This window comes from Anarrhichthys ocellatus, unplaced genomic scaffold, assembly GCF_004355925.1.
Source record: "Anarrhichthys ocellatus isolate YVR2014 unplaced genomic scaffold, GSC_Weel_1.0 scaffold20, whole genome shotgun sequence".
NCBI lineage: Eukaryota > Metazoa > Chordata > Actinopteri > Perciformes > Anarhichadidae > Anarrhichthys > Anarrhichthys ocellatus.
Window position 1 is genome coordinate 2,989,009 of NW_022280050.1, and position 20,505 is coordinate 3,009,513.

At 42.8% G+C, this 20,505-nt stretch overlaps 3 protein-coding genes across 4 annotated transcripts; 2 read left to right on the forward strand and 1 right to left on the reverse strand.

Annotated features, from left to right (window-relative positions):
- Nucleotides 1–1,242: 1,242 nt before the first annotated feature.
- On the reverse strand, nucleotides 1,243–7,175 carry septin10 (septin 10). The gene is made up of 10 exons (XM_031858668.1): nucleotides 6,835–7,175; nucleotides 5,650–5,764; nucleotides 5,080–5,275; nucleotides 4,754–4,940; nucleotides 3,711–3,872; nucleotides 3,518–3,614; nucleotides 3,161–3,329; nucleotides 2,946–3,078; nucleotides 2,461–2,639; nucleotides 1,243–2,230 (listed from the first exon to the last, which is right to left on the reverse strand). Exons 1-10 carry the CDS (start codon nucleotides 6,862–6,864, stop codon nucleotides 2,215–2,217), a joined length of 1,284 nt encoding a protein of 427 aa, XP_031714528.1. The 5' UTR covers nucleotides 6,865–7,175; the 3' UTR covers nucleotides 1,243–2,214.
- Nucleotides 7,176–7,712: 537 nt separating this feature from the next.
- On the forward strand, nucleotides 7,713–12,450 carry sowahca (sosondowah ankyrin repeat domain family Ca). The gene is made up of 4 exons (XM_031858540.1): nucleotides 7,713–8,220; nucleotides 8,709–9,097; nucleotides 9,726–10,115; nucleotides 10,431–12,450. Exons 1-4 carry the CDS (start codon nucleotides 7,866–7,868, stop codon nucleotides 10,890–10,892), a joined length of 1,596 nt encoding a protein of 531 aa, XP_031714400.1. The 5' UTR covers nucleotides 7,713–7,865; the 3' UTR covers nucleotides 10,893–12,450.
- Nucleotides 12,451–14,019: 1,569 nt separating this feature from the next.
- akap17a (A kinase (PRKA) anchor protein 17A) lies at nucleotides 14,020–20,322 on the forward strand. Of its 2 annotated transcripts, XM_031858247.1 has the most exons (8): nucleotides 14,020–14,150; nucleotides 14,848–15,195; nucleotides 15,479–15,697; nucleotides 16,136–16,348; nucleotides 17,462–17,610; nucleotides 17,738–17,978; nucleotides 18,114–18,898; nucleotides 19,525–20,322. In XM_031858247.1, the coding sequence occupies exons 2-8, from the start codon at nucleotides 14,857–14,859 to the stop codon at nucleotides 19,568–19,570; spliced, it is 1,992 nt and encodes a 663-aa protein (XP_031714107.1). In that variant the 5' UTR covers nucleotides 14,020–14,150; nucleotides 14,848–14,856; the 3' UTR covers nucleotides 19,571–20,322. The 2 variants fall into 2 exon arrangements, with proteins under 2 accessions (XP_031714107.1, XP_031714106.1); XM_031858246.1 differs by having other exon boundaries at nucleotides 18,114–20,322.
- Nucleotides 20,323–20,505: the final 183 nt, after the last annotated feature.

The window sequence follows — 20,505 nt, forward strand, 5'->3', positions numbered from 1 at the left end:
AGTAGGTGACACAAGCACTAAAAATGTGTTCCAAAAAGTAGTGTGTTCTTAAAGCTGGAAATGGATCGACTGGTTAGACACCTTAGTCCATGCACTTCTCAATGCCACAGCTGCTTTTCCTTCTCTTCCATTTTTTGGCAAACACCAGGTGACCAACCAATGCGTCATTTTTAACCTCACAATGCACGAACAGGATTTGTCTCATGGTTTGCTTTTATGTTAAATGTTTTGCAAACCAAGTTTTATCTGTGATGGCATGAAAAGTACACACTGAACTACGTGAAGGGAGTACAAGTCTATGAGTGAAGGCGTTTCAAGTTTGGATACTTAATCACTGTATTTGTTTTATAACGAAGTTGGTAAAAAGTAACTAAACGCATCCACTGAAAACTGCACTGTCTGAATGCAGAACTAGTAACAGAGTACAATATATCATAGACAGGTATTTCTGTTTACTAATGTACAGCATGATACTACTACCACCACTGACAACCGGTAGAAGATCATCTGAACTATGGAGAAAAACAGTACTTAAATTTCCCAGTACAGGTGCTTGATATATCAGTATGTTAGGATCCTTGTGATAAAACTGCATGAAATATAATACATACAATATATTTATTTAATTAAGGAAAAAGAAGCTGACATAAGACACCATACTTTGAGAAGAAAACAGACAGGCAGAGTGTATCATGACAAAAATACAAAGATTTATTTAGAAAGGAGGAGGAAAAAAAGCTCCCAAATAACACTGTTAATTCCTTAAATACAAGTGTAGTACAAACGTGACATTGACATCTTTACTCCATTACGCATCGGTGTGTTTCCTCGGATGTACTAGTTAGGTGGACAGTTTATTTCTAAGTAAGCGTCACACAGATAAGGCAGTAACACATATTAAGCACTAGTGTAAAATATAAAGTGGCAGTAAACGATGATTTGTAAATCACCCTTTACTGTTAAATGCTTCGAGGTGTGAAACCCTGTCTCATCATCCAGACACAAGTGAATAGAGAAATGTTTTTAAAATACAGTCACAAAGGTATTCTCTCCCTTTCCCTGCACTCTCTCAACAAACACAGACTTCCCACGAGTCAGCGCTTTTCAGACAGACTGCATAGCAAACTTCAACGGCTTGTGTCAGTAAGGAAAATAAGGGAGCACAAAAAAAAAAAAAAAGACAAACACAATATATATATATGTATATATGTATAAATATATGCTGTTACATGTACCGGAATCCAAAACCAAGCGTCAGCCCCAACCTCCTAGAAACCTGGACAAGAGACGTCCCGTTGGAACAGCAACAGGAGAAGTAGTGTGACGCTGGTGTGCTCGTAGTTAAAGTTTATAGCATCAATGATAGAAAAGAAATCAGACCGTATACAGAAAAAGGATGAGTAATTATAATGCCCGTGACCATGATTATGCCCACCCTTACTGATGAATGCACTAAACTGCCCTTCAGAAACGATCAGTTCAGCCCTTTTCAGACACGAGTTCTGTTACACCGCTGCATTTAGCTCCACATCCGTTAAATATCAAAAGGTCTCCGTGGAGTCATTATTCTGTAACGACTATTACACAGAGAGCTGCAGTGCTCACACTATGGAAAACGGATTGTTTATCGCTGACGTTTCATTAATGAGCCACTCGCCTCTCATGACGAGTAGACTCTAGAAACCAGAATGTAAATCTCCTTATGGAGCACATGTCTGAAAGGGGTTTCATAATAAATTAAAAAGCATATCAAAGATGGCTTTGTTGTCATTAGCAAAGTCTTAAGGCTGCATTACAACAGAATAAGTGTGTTCGTATTATACACTAGACATATGGCAGATTAAATAGAAGTGAAGATGTTCCTTTCAATGTAGTGTTGTATGTAAACAGCATCTAGTGAGGAGGCTGTGAGAGGTCCAATACACTGTAAAATAAAAACAGGGAAGTATATGGAAAATACAGGCTTTATATAAAAATGAAAAGATAAATATAAAATATTACAGAGAGGTATAAAACCCATTAAAAATACCATAAAGGAGAGTGTATACACACACAAAGGGTACAGACATTAAACTTTGGCACAAACACACTCACACACTGCTGGTTTGTGTGGCGTTTGTCTGGTTAGTGTGGGAGACTGGCCACAGAGGAATGGGAAGGACGTGGCCTCAGTGTCACTGGTCATACTGGAGTGTTCTTCAGATCCGAGCGTCTTCACATGAAGCCAGAACTGTTAGAGACAACAAGCGGGAGTTTACAGCAAAATTCCATATAACGACACACGCTCACACCATCATCTGTGAGCAACTTAAATGTGCACTTACACTAAAAGTGGCGAGCTTTGCACCTCATGCACTAGTTTCCTAGAATCACTAATCAGTGAAAACGTTTGGATCTAAACCCTCACTGTCTTCAGGTGTATAAATCTATGGATCTTGATCATGAAACAGCAGCTCTCACTTCTTGCGGTCTTTGTCCTTCTTGCCGTTGGCGGTGAGGCTCTGGGCCTGCAGCAGCTGGGCGGCAGCTCTTCTCTTGCCGAAGGAACTCTGGTCCTCGTCCAGGAGTCTCTTCTTCTCCTCCAGAGACGATTTCTCATCTGCGTGGAGACGCTTCAGCTGCTCAAAGCGGCTTTGCAGCTGAGACGCGGAGAGAAAACAACAGAGTTGAGTCACAGAGACGCCTCATTTAGTATCAAGAAGAACAAGTGAAAACAAATGACTTTCCTCCGTCGCACTAAAACCAAAGTAGATGTGAAATTGTAAAAAGATTGACTTTTGCTGGAAGACTTTGATTTTATCCAGTAAAAGAAGAAACATCATGAAAACATTCATGATATTTGGTTTCCTCATGATTCATAGGAGTGAAAAACTAAATGGGAAAAGATGTTGCAGTAATCACATTATTAAAAGAAGTACAGTGTACTGGTGTTGGTGTCTACGTACGTCTCTCTCAGCCTCCTTCAGCTCAGACTCCTTCTCCTTCACCCTCTGCACGAACATCTGCCTCATCTCGTCCTCTCTCTTCTGCAGCTCCACCAGGAACTCCTGACGCTTGGCCTCATAAGTCTGCTGCAAGCTGAACACACACACAGGTCAGTTGTCAGTCATGTCAATTTATGCACCCCTCACTGTGTCCCTGCAGGTGTTCATGAGCTCACCTGACGGGTTTGGACTCGGGGTCGGTGTCTTTGAATCCCATCTCCTCCAGTTTGCAGCGTCGGTACAGCTCGTAGTGGCGAGTGTGTGTCTGCTCTCTCAGGTCCTCCATGTTCACACAGATCAGCATCTCCCTCAGCTTCACGAAGTCACAGTGACTCTCGTTCTCCACTGACACACACACCCATAGACACATCGAAGGGTTAGGCAACCAGCTGATACTAAATATTGAATATTGAGAAATGTAGGTCTGATTTAATGGACATCTGTTAATCTTTCCAATGTGATCCTGCAAGATCTTTGGCACCACAAGCACAGCTGTGTAGAAGAACGCAGAAACAAAGACGGATCTGTCTTACCTTGAACGACACCCCACGGATACTGACGAGCCTTCACCATCTTATTGCCGACGGAGACTTCCTCTGTGCTGCCTACTACAGCGAACGGCAAATGACCCTACAAGAACAGCTTATTTTAAAATACATAACTACTTGAAAATAGAATCGCTCCAGTTCCAGGTGATGTAGTGGACGTGTGTGTGTGTTTCCTTACGTTCATAGTCGTGTTGACCTTAGCCACGGTCTCATCGTCCAGGGGGAACTGGTAGATCTGGACGCCGTTGCTCACCAGCTCGCTCATGATTTTGATCTTGAACTTGTGCAGCTCGCTCTTACTGATGGTGTCGGCTTTGGCGATCACTGGGATGATGTTCACCTACAGCGAGACGGGGAAACACGTTCACGTACGAAATAACAGATTCTTCTTCATTATTAAACATACTATTATCTGAAGACCTCAGAGACAAATTAGACCTTTCATGCGATCTGTAAAAAGAGATATAGATAGATAGATAGATAGATTTAGGCCTTATCAAAGCAATGAAAAAACATGGATACACATTCAAATGGCCTCCATTGGTCCTGACTGCAAGTACAACCAAAACTATTTCACCGGTATTTGTTACTTTATCTAAAATACTTTAAAAACTGCTTTTAGATAAGTGTTACATAAACCAGGTCTACTGATGTTATTTCTGGCCCAGCAGCCCACTCTGCTGTCCAAGTCCTTCCACATTCCAGTCCTGTCTGTCTGTCGTACCAAAGAGAGGCTTGGAATGAGTTGCTGTCACTAGACAAGCGTCTGGGCCGGGCCAGACCACACACACACACACACACACACATACAAAACAAAACAATGCTCGTAGAGCTGTTCCAACAGCTGTCTGAGTGACTGACTGTCTGTGCTGCACATTCAACAAACGGCTCTTTCTGTGTGTCCGTACAGTGACACAAAAGGACAACTCGAGTGTGCATGCGTGAGGTGATTACAACATTCCGACGGCCTTTTCTCCTCCATTCACACGCAAATCCAGGGTTACTGACACTCACAGAGCGGTGAACTCACACAAGAGCACAAAAAACACAAAGTCACTACACACAGGGAGCATGGGAAAGTTTGTGACCACTTCAAGAGGGAAGGGAGGGGTTTAGTCAGTGGGAACCGCTCCCAACAGTCAGACATTAGAGGAAAGTCTAGAAACAACCACGGTACATTAGTACGATCAGTCTGTATCTCCACTGTGATGCTTCTCCTACCTTGCTGTCTAGCTTCTTCATCGTGACCAGGTCCAGGGATTTGAGTGAATGACCCGAGGGGGAGATGAAGTAAAGGCAGGCGTGGACTCGCGAGTCGTGGTAGTTGTGAAGAGAGCGTTTGATTTTGAGCTCTTCCTGTAGATAACTCTCAAACTGCCTGTCGATGTAGTCCACCACTGGCTGATAGCTACAGGGGAGAGACACGTAGGGCTGATCAGAAATGTGGGTTTTTATGACTGATTAACACACATTGGTTCATAATGGCCGTACGTTTCTTACAGTCTTAAATCACATTCACTCTTTCACAATCGCTCTCCTCCTCCCACCTCTCCTGTTTGTTCATCTGGTCTCCGAAGCCCACAGTGTTGACCACGGTGAGGCGTAGCCGGACGTTACTCTCCTGCAGGTCGTAGGTTTGAGCCCGCAGCTTCACTTGAGGCTCAAAGTGGGACGACTCGAAGTTCTCAAAGTTGGTGTTGAACAGCGTGTCCATCAGAGTAGACTTGCCGATACCGGTTTCACCTGGAGACAGAAAAAGACACAATTTGAGTTATTGAACTTTATGGTTGGGACCCAATTTAGGAGTGCGAGCATCAGAGACGGGCATTTAAGACGCAAAAGAAAATGCCTTAAATGAAGTATTCCTAAAACTTAAATTAGTTAGGGGAAGCATGAGTCAACACCAAGGCATTGGAGCAAATCAGTGATGGCAGTTGTTGAGGAACAGGAGATATCACCCATTCACCCAACCACATATATACCAACTAGTGGAGAGATACGAACCAGCAGGATCCTTCACATCACAATGCTTCTTTGACCCCCCCCCACTGTCTAACACAACCTAATACTCATGTAATACTCAGTTAAAAGGAGTATGTGTGTGTGTCACAATATACCAATGCAGAGGATATTGAAGCAGAAGCCCTGGCAGATGGACTTGTTGACAAGCTGATCTGGGAGGCTGTCAAAGCCCACATGGCCCGCCAGACCCAGGGGTCGGAGTCCTTTATTCTGGGGAGGAAATTGCACAAGACAGATCAGTCTCAAGATGCAGAGGCCATTTTCTCCTCGAATAAGAAATATGATGGAAATGTAAAAGTGAACTTTAAGGCATTCGAAGCCACAACTTCCCGACTTTGTACATTTAAATTGTGTTATACGGATGCACAGTAATGAAGATTCTGGCAATATTTTGAACCAACCAATTCCATATGATAGATAATATCAACTGAGAAATGTCCAACAAATATAAAAAAAGACCTAAAAACATATTCTAAAAGTTAAAAATCCGCATCTCAGCTGCTGAGACTGACACGAGGAAATATATATATCATAAAATAGTATATTTCTTTCAATGTGCAAGCTACAAAACAAACCCCTCACTTTAAATAGTCTGTGGTTAATCGATGGTCCTCCCCTGACCTGCAGAGGGCTAACACTGACCTAGTTATGATGTGCTACAATTTTTAAATTCCGCATGATAAGAGCTTCAACATTTGATTATTATTAACCATGTTGTCTATTTGAGAAACACTAGTTTCGAGAACAACTTCAGCGTTATCTTAGGCGAGATGTCTTGGTTGGAGTAAATAACTAACTACGTGATCGCCGAACTTCATCCAAAAAAATGTTAATTCCGTATTTGTTGGCGTTTATCCAGCTGTATAGCATACATAACTTACCAGTAAAACATGACCTAATACTTTTGAGCTAGTGGTTCTAGCATAGGAATGTTTAACGGTGGAGCACCACAACTATTTTCAACTATTGCTTCAACTTTTGTCTGTTGAATGGCTAGCTTAGTGTTAGCCACATAGCGCCCTCCGCAGTGTATTCCGGTGTAACACTGAATCCCTTTTGAGAGGTTTAGTTTAAAAGCCCCGCTAGATGTTCCCGATGTACGTCTCCGTGAATGATGTGTTCTGTGTATAAGTTACTTTAAACTTCCGTGGTTTCGATAGCTTTAACAGTAAGTAGGTATAGCTAGCGGTAGCTAACTTAATGATAGCCATGGACACTCCCTACTCAACTATCAAGAACACTGTCACTTGTCTACCAGGAAAGAAGAAAAAAATACTGACCGGCTGTCGAGCAACATCAGAGGAAGCCATAGTTTTGGCCAGAAGTTAACAACTAAAATAAATTCAGAAATAATACAACAAAACTAACTAAAGACCACTTCTTTTTTTTAGAACCTTCGTTAGGACTGCATCTACGGTCGACAACTGGGCAGGCTAGACCACTCAAAAATAAGATAGGAATGAGGTTATAGCTTTAGTTTGTAAATTACTTTTAAAGCAAAAATTCTGTAAATTTGGCCGAAATGTAATCCAGTAACCCTATTTAAGAATCAAATACACGACAAGTGTAAGAAAATGTCGCCAAACGATGTCAATTTACTGCAGTAATACACCAACCACCCCTTCGTTGTATAATGGTACAGCGCAACTTAATTTTCCCAGTCGCTTCCATGGCACATTGCGGACTGTCAGAAAAATCGTAAAGCCAATTTCCGCGCAACATCTTCTCCATTGTGACGTTGATGCTTGGTTTCAAATATGAATGTTTACCAGAAAATCCATGAGAATAGGACATTGGTTAGCTTGATTCGTTAGTATTAAAGACCATGCTGTCATTCATTTGGGTTTTAGAGTAAAAGAGATGTACATTTTTGTTGTCATGGTGCTTTTGTCCCGTATGTATAGAGACCTAAAAAGACTACTAACACTCAGTCATCCAATACAGTTTTGAATGTTTCCACTAGTTTCTCACGCCATCACAGCTCAGTCAACACTAAAAACAAAACCGCATTCTCAAAAAAACGACTGCTTTTCCTTTGCTAGTAATTTGAAGCAGTCATTTACGAGGATTACATGAACGCAGCATGATATTTGCAGTGGTGAGCCGTTTGCATGGGTTGCTTCAGTTACCGACGTGCGCCCCCTATCGGCCACAGCTCGACACTCCCCGTGGAGGAGAGGAAAAAAGAAGAGGAAGATGCTGTCACCCTTCGTCACTGACCTAAACGAATGACAGTGGCGTGAACATGGAGTCATTTTGAAACGTGTAACTTTATTCCGCTATCTTTGCGCTCTGTTTGGGGACGTTCAGCATGACAATGGCGTCTCCGTGCACGGAACAAACCGTGCAGGAGTACCTGATGGAGAGGGGAGGGAGGGTCCAACAGATGGAGCTGATCGATCATTTCCTATCGGGTTCGGGGGAAAAGGACCAGACGAAGGAAGGGGTGGATCGCGAGGCGCTGACACGCATCGTGGACAACGTGGGCTTCGTGAAGGTGGAAAACGGCGTGACATTTGTTTGTTTGAACACTGAAGGCAGCGCGGAGTCGGTGATGCGTGCAGACACAGGCGGCCGCGATCACGCGGAGTGCAATGGTAATATCCAGGAGACACTGGACAACAACAGCTATGTCAACGGCAACTCTAACACCGGAGACCAAACAGGTGAGTCACACGCACATTGTTGTTGTTTATGATTATCTTTGTCCATGATTTATTTGTTTAAAATCTCCTACTGGAATGCCAAATCCCATGTTACTTCATTTAACCCGTATGTGCTATAATAATGCAAAATTATAACGCAGTGTTCACATATTTAAATATTTGCTTAGAGTGCATTGTCAAGCATTGGCTCTCTGATTGTCACATTTTTAAGTGTCATTGTTTTTGAAGGTCAAGACTACTACAACTACTGCTACTATGCTGACTTAGACTGGAGTTGTCAAAAGCAAATGATCTGGACCTTTTTGATTTCGACCTAAATCACAAAAACTCTACAGTAACTCAGGGTAATGACAACACAAAGACATAAAAAGTTTAGCCGTGTGCATACCCATGAGATTATCAATGGAAATGTTGTATTGGGACAACTCCTTCATTCAGTGTCAGAGCTGGATGACTATAACAAAATGCATGTACAAATTGTTCCACAGGAGCAACCAGCTCCTTGGCTGCCAGCATGGACAATGACAAACAGTCAAATGGCAATGGGCAACCTGCAGCCCCCTCCCAGAATAATAAGACCAACGCGGATACGCCGACATCTGGTGGAGGTGGGGAGGTGAAGCTGAGGGAGAGGAGAAGGCGGGAGTCTGCACCTGTGATTGGGATTGCGGATGTGGACCATGCTCACCCTGCAGGGTCCCACAGCCAGCAGGTGAGAGGGGCCCGCAGGGTGTCCAAGGGTTCCCAGCGGGCCCTGCTGACCAGCTGCCTATCTGAAGACAGCGCCTGGGAAGGGCTGGACTTTGTTGGAGATATCAACACACCCAAGGGAAGTCGCAGGAACTTCATAGAGCTGATGATGAGCAGTTCCCCTCAGGTAGTAGCCTACACTATGTTTCTCTGGCATGAAAAAGGTTCCGGTCAGATTGTTATTATATCCTGTAAAACTCACGGATAAAATACTGCTGCACTGCTTTCCATTGTTTCAAACCCTTGGACCATGTTATACATTTGGCCACAGCTAAAGCACATCAGGTGTGTTGTGTTTTTTTGTGCTCAAAAAGTTGTCCATAAATGAAATTATCCAGGTTCCCTTGCCTTTGCTGCTGTATAACCTACAGCTTGATGTAAAACACCATTTTGGGGTGTAACCAGAGATGCAATATTCATGAGGTGTGACTCCACAGCAGTAGTATTCTGTCTTATGTAACTGAGAGACACGGTGATGTAATCTTTTGACCTATGACCTCCATTTATTTATCATCATAAGGCAGTAACCAACAAAAATGTATTATTTAAAAACTGAAACTTTACTGTCTACGGTGTCTTTGTACATTTGAGACTTTATTGTGATAAACAGTGGTGCTCAGTCTACTGGCCTACTTTTGTTTAGGTAGCCTTCCACAAATAACAATAAAATATGCCTTTGGTTGTTTAAATATGGAATTATATACAGTGCCTGTAAAGTATGAGCCTCATTCATTCCAATAGTTTTCCCTTTACAGGTACGGAGGTCTCTGATCAACCGTGGTTCACGGCTCCGGGACTCGGTGAAGGGCGATGGCGATTCGGCGTCGCTCCTCTCCACAACCGCTGATGAGGACTGCGCGTCGGTGACCCTGCACCCGCTGGAACATGAGTGGATGCTGTGCGCCTCAGACGGACTGTGGGAGAGCCTGCAGCCCCTGCTCGCTGTGGAACCCAGCCTTGTGGCCAAGAGAGACTTTGTCACCGGCTTTACCTGCCTCCACTGGGCGGCCAAGCAGGGCAAAGCAGAGCTGCTCTCCCAGCTGCTGGCCTTCTCCAAGGACAACGCTATACCTGTGAATGTGAACGTGAGATCAGGTGCTGGATACACGCCGCTACACCTGGCAGCTATGCATGGACACATGCAGGTGGGTTGGGTAGATGGTGGTGGCAGTGGGGGGTTTTGTGTCTACTGTATGCATTTTGTTCCAAAGAAGGAGGGGGGCATCTCCACAGAAACTGGAACATTTGCAGGCTATGCTCTGGTTGCAGGGAAATATTAGATGTGGCCAAAGAGGAAACCTTTTCCTGACATTTACTTAAAAGTAAACATACAAATGCTCCAGGAGGGTCAATATATTTAATTTTAATACAAAAACAAACAAGAAAACAATGAATCCTTGCTCATGTTATGACATGGAATTATTTTTAACTGAGTGTATTTAATGAGCTGTGATTGACAGGTGGTGCGTGTGTTGCTGTCAGACTGGGAGGCGGACCCTGATGCTCGAGACTACAGCGGGAGGCGAGCCCTCCAGTACCTGTCCCCCCTGCTGGCTGCTGACCTGCAGGAAGAGGGAGTGGTCACCTCGCCGGGGGCCGAGTCAGACCACGGACCCGCCACCAGTAGCAGCGGAGGGCGCGGGTGGCGGCTTCCCAGAGTTCTCCAGGGCAATCTGAACCCACTGCGGCTCCTGAACCCACCCGCCGGGCCGGCGGAGGAAGGAGTCGTGACTGGGAGGACCAAAGGGGGGATGCAGAGGAAGTCTTCTCTGAGCCGACTGAACGCCCGGCTGCACCGAGGACGCCACCGAGCCCAGATCATCCACAGCGCCTCCTTCAGGGACACTGGGGAGGTGGGAAGAGGAGAGGAGCTCCCCAGCAGCCCTGTCCGACCCCGACCGCTATCCAACCTGTTTGGATAAAGTAATACAACTCTGAGATAGAAACCGATTTTATGACCAGAGTAACCAAACACATCCTCATTGACAGTATGATTTCAAGCTGATTTTAAGGTTTATTATTATAGGACCACAATATATTTCTCTGAAAATCTAACTTATTTTTGTTCCTATTGCAGTTTTTAGCCTTATGTTGATCACTGAGGGCAGGTCGCAGTTTATGTAGCATTTTATTTGCCACGAAATTCATTGAGTAAAAACAGTTTTTTGTTTTAGTTTTCTTATTGTTTTTTTAACGCTCTGTTTTTTAGAGTCGGTAGCAATCAATACACTATTTTTTTTAATGTAATACTTCACTACACTAGAACACACACAAATGCAAAAGCAACAAGCGGGACTGTATCAGGTTTTCTCTTTAGATTGGACTCACAGGGGTGAGGGATTTGAAAATTGCACTTGGGTTTGATTCCACAGAGTAATCTAAAATCTAGTTTTTGTTTCCAGAGTAAAGTAATATATTCATAGAACTCATTTTCTATATTTCAATCTCCTTTGATTGGGTGGTGCTGTTTTTTTAAAATACATTTCTGTAACGTGAATTTTAATCACCAGATTTCAGTATTCAAACAGAATTATTGTATGTCCAAACAGCCATGTTTGCACTTGTCACTTTGAAGACGGTTTGTGATTATGGGAGGAAACTGCTTAAACTAAACCCATGCCGGCTGTTATTGATCCCATTTCATACTGATGAGGGGTGATCAAATTGTTACACCCATAGATTTCTAATGCACTGTACTGTATATATATATATATATATGAAAGTACAATGTCATTTTCCCCTTATGTATTTCTACCAAAATGATGTCTTTAGTTATGTCTAAGTACTTTAACTACACTGATCAGTTACACAGTGGGACTGTTTCACAGGGTGGGAGCACAGGGGGAACTGGTGTGGTTTTTCTACTGATTATAATTTACCTGAAGTCATCTGGGTCTGGTTCACTAACCGTTACATTGCTTCTTTATGTGGGAGTTTAAGCAGTGTGGGCCTCTAATAGTAGATTGCAGTGTTTTGTGCAAATCTATTTTTAACATATAAATCTGAAAGAATCTGTACACATGTACACAATCATTGTTCATTAATCATCTGTGGATAGTGAAGAGCTTAGACCAGAGTATGCTGGATGTTTAGCGGATGAGCACATCGACTTTTTGACTGTTTTCCCAAATATGTGAACCGTGCTCATATCTGAATATCGGATCAATAACAAATCCTAGATTTCATGAATGTTCCCTTTGTTTTTTGTATCCTTTGTACTCAAATCATAGGGCTTCATGGTTGACTTTGTTGACGTAGAAATGTATTATAAACCTACTTTCATGTCACTTTTTTAAATACATGAATAGGGAAAATGTAAATTCTCTCTGCTGTTCATTTTTATGTCTAAAAATCATTGTTTCTGTCTTCTTTGTGAAATACTGTGACGTTATTATGTGATGTGAATACACTGTTAGTGAGCCACTGTCATCTATGTCTTCATGTCTTATCATTGACTATCAAATAAAGCATAAAAGTGAAGTCAGTGATCTGGTACAGTATGCTACTGACAAATATGAAGAATATGTAGGAACACAGAATCAGTAACAAAGATTAAACATGGTGGTCAGAGCTGTCATAATGTATGCAATCACGAATGCTAGAGCCAGATTCAACTAAGAATGGACCAAAGCTCCAAAATAAGCAGGCTATTTTGTATGCCGGTCCTGCTGACACCAAGTGATTGTCCCAGTCTGGTGGTGCTGAATAATTGATGATCTGATCACCCCTTGACCCACCACTACAGTAAATCCACAGCTTCCTATCCACAAGCTGCCCATGAAAAACTGCACATAATATATTCACAGCCGGTCCTCATTCTGCGCCTGTTTTGTGTGTGTGTGTGTGTGTCTGTGTACTCCTATTGTTACAAAGAAAAGATTAATGCAAGATTAATGACATTTTTATCTGATCTAAGTCTAAACTGGTGTAGTTTATGCCTTTCTTTTATTAAATACAAATTGACATTTAAAACATACAACCATTTAAACTGCTGATTTGTTTTTTTTTTCTAAGTTCAGTATATTGCAAATATTAGAAGGGACAAAGGACAAGTAGTTTTTTTTTTAATTAATGTGACTTCTACTTCATGTTTACCAGAGCACATCAGCCATATAAAAGCAGGATTACATATGTGTCATCACAATCAACTGTGCTGCTTGTTTAAATGTAAATGCTCCGTCGGAGTCTGCTCTTTTTCCCGGGCCGGTAGTTTCCTGCCTCAGGCAGCCTATCTGTTATAGATGACTGCCAATCGGGACAGAGCAGAGAGGCTATCTGACTGTAGCTACTGACCTACATACAAAGTGAAGGGAGTAATGTCTATTATCTAAATTCCTCTGCCATCTTTTCAGGGAAACTGTGCCAACTTTTTTGCCCGGGGCCTCTGCTGTCGGACTAATCCATGTCCAATCTATCCCTATCTCTCACTCTCTCCACAAACAGTCGCCACAGTGATTATGACATCCATAAGCCTAACTTGTGACTAACAGTGCCAAATGGTTATCAATTTAGTAACACATGTGCACTGTCTACCGGATGTTTTGCTGTCTTGTGACATAGCCTACAGTGCCTATAAAACATACTCATCCTATTTAGAGGTTTTCGTGTTTTATTGTTTAACTGTACAAGTAGATTTATTTGGGCTTTTTAATGCTAAACTTAAGAAAAGCCCTTTAATGTCAAAGTGAAAACTGATTTCTATAAAGTGATCTAAATTAATTATAAATATAATATTTGCATTTTTGGTGAATTTCAAGTCAAGAGTCAAAACACTTTTAATTATTTAGTCCAATAACACAAATGACAAATTTGCCTCGAGGGGCTTTACAAATTGTACAAGTCCTTCGACATAGGGTGTCGTATTATTTGTACTTCAATCAATTTGATTACCCATTGACTACACACAGATGATCTCCATTTAACTTATGAAAGAACACCAGAAAGAACATTTGGTTCTGTCTTGTTCCTGCACACATCTACCACACGGTGTCGCTGTTCTGAAATAACGCCGCTATGGTGCTGCTGCATGTTGTTTCTTTCTGAGGTCAAAGTTTACTGCATCCGGAAAACGCTCTATGGGTTATTTTCTGGTTTTTCCCCTGCAGCGTTTGGGTCTCTATAAATCAGTTACGTTGCAATACGTTTGTTGATTTTCTTGCCAGGAAGCTAACTAATGCCAGGTAGGTGGCGGTGAAATCTGCTGTGATAACCGACGTTTGTAGCTAACGTTATATATAAATGCTCTCGGACGTTTTGTAAGCGGTAGCTTAGCTAGCTACACGGTTACAAACCACTTCAAGCTAACGTTAACTAGCCCGCAACTAAAACACAATGTTAATGTTAACCACACAACTTTTGTCTGTTGTTATTAACCAAAACAGTTTGCTCTTAACGTTAACTAGCTAACTAGTTTAATAGCTAACGCGCTGTTTATTATGGTCTTTGAATTGTTATCATTAGCTAGTGTTAGCTAACGTTAGTCATTTGTTTCACTAATCAGCCCTCAGGTTTGTCTAACGCTAACTAAAGTTTATATATATCGTTGTGCGAGAACTGTTAGCTAACAGCTTTTGCACGTTAGCATACAACCAACGTTTGGTAACCTACCGTTTTCATTAGCTTGAAAATGGCTAATATAGCGGTGTTAGTAACTAGCTAGCTAGTTAACGTTACCTAACGTTGATGCTCGCTAGCTAATTATGTTTAGCTAGCCAGTTGTTTGAAGAGACCAAGCGGTAAAGATAAGCGCCATCAACACACCGTTTGTAAACCATTATGTTTGGTTGTTGTTCACACAATAGTGTACTTATTCAGAGCTGTTTCAAGAGCAGCTAACATGTGCTAACAGTCTTCATTGTCTCTTCAACCGCCCTGCAGCTTCCCGTCATGTCTGCTACAATGACCACCATTGTCCACGATACTACAGAGGCAGTGTGCTTCTCCTCTGAGTACAACCTCTACCTCAAGCCCATTGCCAAGATGACCATCAGTGTGGCTCTGCCGCAGCTCAAGCTGCCGGGCAAGAGCATCTCAAACTGGGAAGTAATGGAGAGGATCAAGGCCATGGTAGCTCCGGATCAGTTTTCAGCCCTGCGAATCTCCAAGAGCACGATGGACTTCATCCGCTTCGAGGGCGAGGTGGAGAACAAGACGGTGGTCAAGAGCCTGCTGGCTCGTCTGGATGGGAAGAGCATCAAACTCAGTGGATTCACTGATGTACTGAAGGTAAGGCTGACATTATTGGATGGAAAATCCCATGGTGACACGTTGCTGACAGGTGTTTCTAATATGTTTCCCAGCTCATTTATATCAATGAGAGTAAATATTACAAACATCCTTCTGTATAATGCAATGCAATTAAATGGCACCACAACTTACAAAATGACCATGTTGACTCAATACCTCTCTACAACAGTGTCATTAAAAACTTTATATATTGCAGAGCCATTTACATAACAAACTGGCGACTGAGTGTATATACAACCCTTGTCTCCTTCTCCTTCCTTAGGTCCGTGCGATAGAGAACAAAGTGGACTTCCCTACACGTCACGACTGGGACTCCTTCTTCCGCGACGCCAAGGATATGAATGAGACTGTGCCGGGAGAGAGGCCCGACACCATCCACCTAGAGGGACTTCCTTGCCGCTGGTTCAGCCAGAAGGACTGCCCGTACCCAGACCGGCCCTCTGAAGAGGTCCTGATTGCGGTCTTTCAGACATTTGGCCAGGTGGGACGTGTTTCTATTTTTAACAGGACAGTAACACAGAAATGACATTGGCCTTTGCTGCAAATCTAACATATAAATCTAACTATGCAGGACATTTGTGTTAATTTATCACAGACAAGGCTGGTATTAGAGTATACATGTACAATCTTTGTAATTACTGTTTTTTTTTTTTTGAGCACCGATCCTTACTTATAGCGACATAATGAGTGAGCTTAGAAAGGAACTGCTGTGTGGATCTGTAGTCTCCCATGAAACTGGTTGATTCTGCATGTATTTAATTTAGTAATAAGCTGAAGTTATCTAACTTTCTTTCCCTCAAACAATATAATTCAAAGAAGTCACCAAAGGTCATGTATATCATATTGCCACATCATTGAAATTGAGCCATAAACGACACTGTGTTTGATTTTGTCAATGTGCCACCCTTTTTGATCGTAGGTGCGGAATGTTGACATCCCCATGCTGGACCCATACCGGGAGGAGATGCTGGACAAGAACTTCAACACATTCAGTTTCGGGGGACACCTGAACTTTGACGCTTATGTCCAGTACCAGGAGTATGGCGGCTTCACCAAGGCAATGGACACTCTGCGCAGCATGAAGCTGATGCTGAAAGGAGACGATGGAAAGGCAGTGGCCTGCAACATCAAGGTACTGCAGGCTCTCGCTAGCCTTGTTAATGGTTATGGCAAGAACACACATGATATCTCTTTTCCAAAAAGTTTCCCGTTTCTGAGCTTCACGACCTGCTGTACATAATTAAGCTTGATTAAGTTGTTTGACTTCCTAAATATGTTCAATCCTAGAGAAATCGATCAGTCCGAACTAACAGGAAAAGCGTTTGGAAAACTTGAGTTTAACTCGTGACTAAGGTGTATAAAGAGACTTCTTTTCACAATAAGGCAAGTAGTGAACATTGCAAGATAGTGTGTTGCCAATCACAGTAATGGGAGATTACTTTGTTACATAAATAATGTATTTCTACGTTTAAAATCAACTCTGAAGCTCTTTTAGCACATTGCTATTTATTTTGCTACGGGTATGTAAGAGATCTGTACACCTTTGTTTTACATTTGAGGCAACAAGTAAATTGCAGCTGCTGTAGTGACATTGCAGATTTTAGTAATTAGATTATGTTGTTCAGAGACACATAGCAGCTTGAAGACCTTTTAGTAGAATGAGAATTAAATCTGCGTTATAATCTTTTCCAAGGTGATCAGAGTAGGGGAGAGCCAGAGGTCTCGTAATCCACAGAATAAAGCTTCACTTTGAAATCTAAACTAGAGTAGAGGAAGGAAAGAAGAAGAAAATAAGATACTTAAAGTAGATTATGTCCTTTAGATTACATACGTAAACAAAGAGAAGCTCTTGCCTGACCATGAAGGGCTTCATCTAGCTTGTATATGTCACGTTGTTGTAGTGAATATTTTCTACCATCTGTTCCTCACTTAAAGGAATGACCTGCCATGCTAGAATAGCACTAAACCCATTTGTTTGAAATTGTTGGAGAGCTGGCTCCGTCTTACTCAAATTATTTTTACTCTCTATTTTGACAAGAATGTTACGTCTGGTTTTACTGGACAGGCTGACATTACCACCACAGCACAAAAGATGGTACAGATCCATTAAAACTTCAATAAAACATCACAAATGCTGAAACACTTCTTCCAGGATGATTAAGATGCTGTTGTCTTTGGTGCCATGTATACCATGAAATATCTTGTTGTAAGCCGTGTATCGGTACGTGTGTGTGTTTTCCCTCAGGTGGCCTTTGACACCAGCAAGCACCTGAGTGAGTTGGCTCTGAAGAAGAGGAGCCTGGAGAGGCTGAAGTTACAGGAGCTGGAGAGGCAGAGAGAGGAGCAGAAACGACGGGAGAAGGAGGAGGAGGAGCGACGGAAGGATGAGGAGAGGTACGATGGGAGACGAGAGAGAAATGGAAAGCCGTTATCAAGAAGATAAACATCGTTATTTTAATTAGAGCAAGAAGTTACCAGCAATAACAGATGATCACGTAGGACAATTTCCCCTTTTGTTCAGGAAGCAGAAGGAGCAGGAAGAGGAGGAGAAGGAGAAGAGGAAGGAAGAGAGGATACGAAAGCGAGAACTGAAGCTGCGGGAGAGAGAGGAGAGGAGGAACCTGAAGAAGGTGAGGCGACAGCAGGAGGAGGATCAGAAGAAGCTGCAGATGAAGATCGCCATGGAGGAGAGGAGGCTGCTGCTTGCTCAGCGCAACTTGGAGTCCATCCGTCTCATTGCTGAGCTTCTGGCCCGGGCCAAGGTACACAAAGATACACAACACACTCTGAATGGGTATACACGCACATCCATCTGGAATGGAATTATACGGGAGATTTTTTTTTTCTCAATTGTTTTACTTATCTGTACCGCCATTTTTTTTCTTTCTCCTCTCCAGGACCTGAAGCAGCAGCAGCAAGAGAAACAGAGGGCTGAGCGGGAGGAGCGGGAGAGGCAGGAGCAGGCTCGACAAAAGGAGGAACTGGCTCGTCTTCAGCAGCTGGAGGCCTGCCGGCGCAAGCAGGAGGAGGAGCTCCGGAGGGTGGAGGTGGAGAAGGAGCGAGCGCTGGAGCTCCAGCGGCGCGAGAGGGAGCTTAGGGAGAAACTGCTTGGCAACCTGGTAAAGAAGAGCAGCGGTAAAGCCACAAGACCTCCAGGCGCACAGGACCAGGCTGGCCCTGTGACCGGGGAGGAGGCCTCTGCTCCTGGTGTTAATGATGTGATGTTGGGGGTCCTGGGCCGGATGTACGGAGTGAAGGCAATTGAGGGCGAAGAGAAGCAGGTGTCCAAATCCAGTGTGCATTCACAAGTGTTGGGCAAAAAACGAACACCAGAGGAGGACACGAAGAAGGACCGGGAAGGAAGGAAGGAAGAGGTGATGAGGAGTAAGCACGGTAGGGAGCAAGCGAGGGACCGCAACCACTCCCACAGAAAGAGGAGCTCCCACAGCCGAGGAAGGAGGAGGCGCTCTCACAGCTACAGCAGCAGGAGGAGGAGGAGCTCCAGTCGTCGTAGGAGGAGCCACAGCCGGAGCACAAGCTCCAGCCGGGACAGGAGCCGGAGCAGCAGTGGGAGGAGCTACAGCGGCGAGAGGACCAGCAGGCATAGTCACCGTAGATACATCAGAGGCAGCTCCAGGACCAGCAACAAGAGTAGAGACGGGAGGAGTCCCAGCCATCACAGGTACAAGAGACACAGCAACAGCAGAGACAGGAGCCACTCCAGACGATGCTAATCATCAGTTTGTTGATTTATGTATTCCCCATTGTTGGGCTTACACCTAAAGTTCAATAAGTTTCAGAAGAAGAATAGACGTTTTGGCCCTTTAAGTAAGTAATATAACAGTGCACCGAATGGCTTTTTCCAGAATAAGGCAGCACAAAACAAGAAATCTTGAATATGAAAAAACAAAAATCCCATTTAAAGCAGAATCAGCTGAAACTATATATGTAAGTGTACCCTGTATGTGAAAGGCATGTACATCAGTGATGATTCTAGGGTGGTGCTTTTACCTTTTTTATTTTATTTTTTTCTCCACATTTCATACTGCTCAGTATCAGCTGCTGACTCCATTTGTCAAATCTTCAATGTGTTTACATTTAACAACTTCATGGCATAACACACACAATTTACCATTTGTTTTTAGAATATTATACTTTGCCATGTGTGAAAGACATTGCATCTACATATGCACTGAAGTACACTAAAACCAACATGAATAAACGTATTAGGGTCTTCAAATGTGTATGTTGAGAACATTAACTGTCTGATAATTAAAGGTGAATATGATCGGCTCATTGTATTTGCAGATTGACACACCCGTCTGACCCTACTGTGAACCCAACAGCCTGTTGATGTAAGCAAGTAGTCTTTGTGCATGATTAACAGTTGGTTTTAATAAGTGGAAAGTTTTATTTTGATGTGGCACCAACCTCTTCATCCACACTCTTAGCACACCTCTATGTTTAGGCTGACCTGTCCCGTGTCAACGGCCTGAAATATTTCCTTGTGTTGCTGATAAACAGCTCGTCGTCCAGCTTAACCAAGCGGCACCATTTTTGATGATCACAAAGTTTCAACTTACAAAGACTTCATTTATTTTAAGTTGTATTTGAATTTACAAATGTGAATAAGTTGAGTGAGTGACTTGCGTGAATTGAAAGTAACAAAAGGCGTATTGGCCCCGACTCATCAAGCAGTGTTCTCCCTCTTTCTTTTTTTTTAATGAGTATGTCTTGAATTGAAGTGACGGCTTTGAGACCGCTCCAATTTCTTCAAGTCTGGGTTAAAGCTTTAATTATCGTTTTAGAAAAAAAGGGTTCCAGTCAGTCCAGCACTGTACCAAGTAGAAAGGAGATGTTAGGATTCTTTCATGTTCACAATGTAATGCTGGATACATTTCTATAGCCGTACTAATAGCTGTACAGACGGTTCTCCTTGTTGTATTTCAGCTTTGAGGAAGTCAATAAGGTCCAATGGTTGTTTTTTTTGACACTGCTAAATTGACATTTGTTGCTCACCATGGCAATAACCACTTGTTCTGTGTACCTCATGATCTCTGAGAGCATGTCATGCATACACATTTTAATAAAAAGTCATGCTGAAAACTTTGATGTTCTGTCACCTTCATTTTCTACTTTAACGCCGTTCTCTAAACTCAAATCCTTGTGTGAAGGATCGAGGTGACAGTTTACACAACTCTAGCTATCCGTGTGCTGTTTAATGAACTGTGTGGATGAATAATTAATAGTCTGATTAGTGTGTGTGTGTAGTCTCATAAAGGCTTGTGA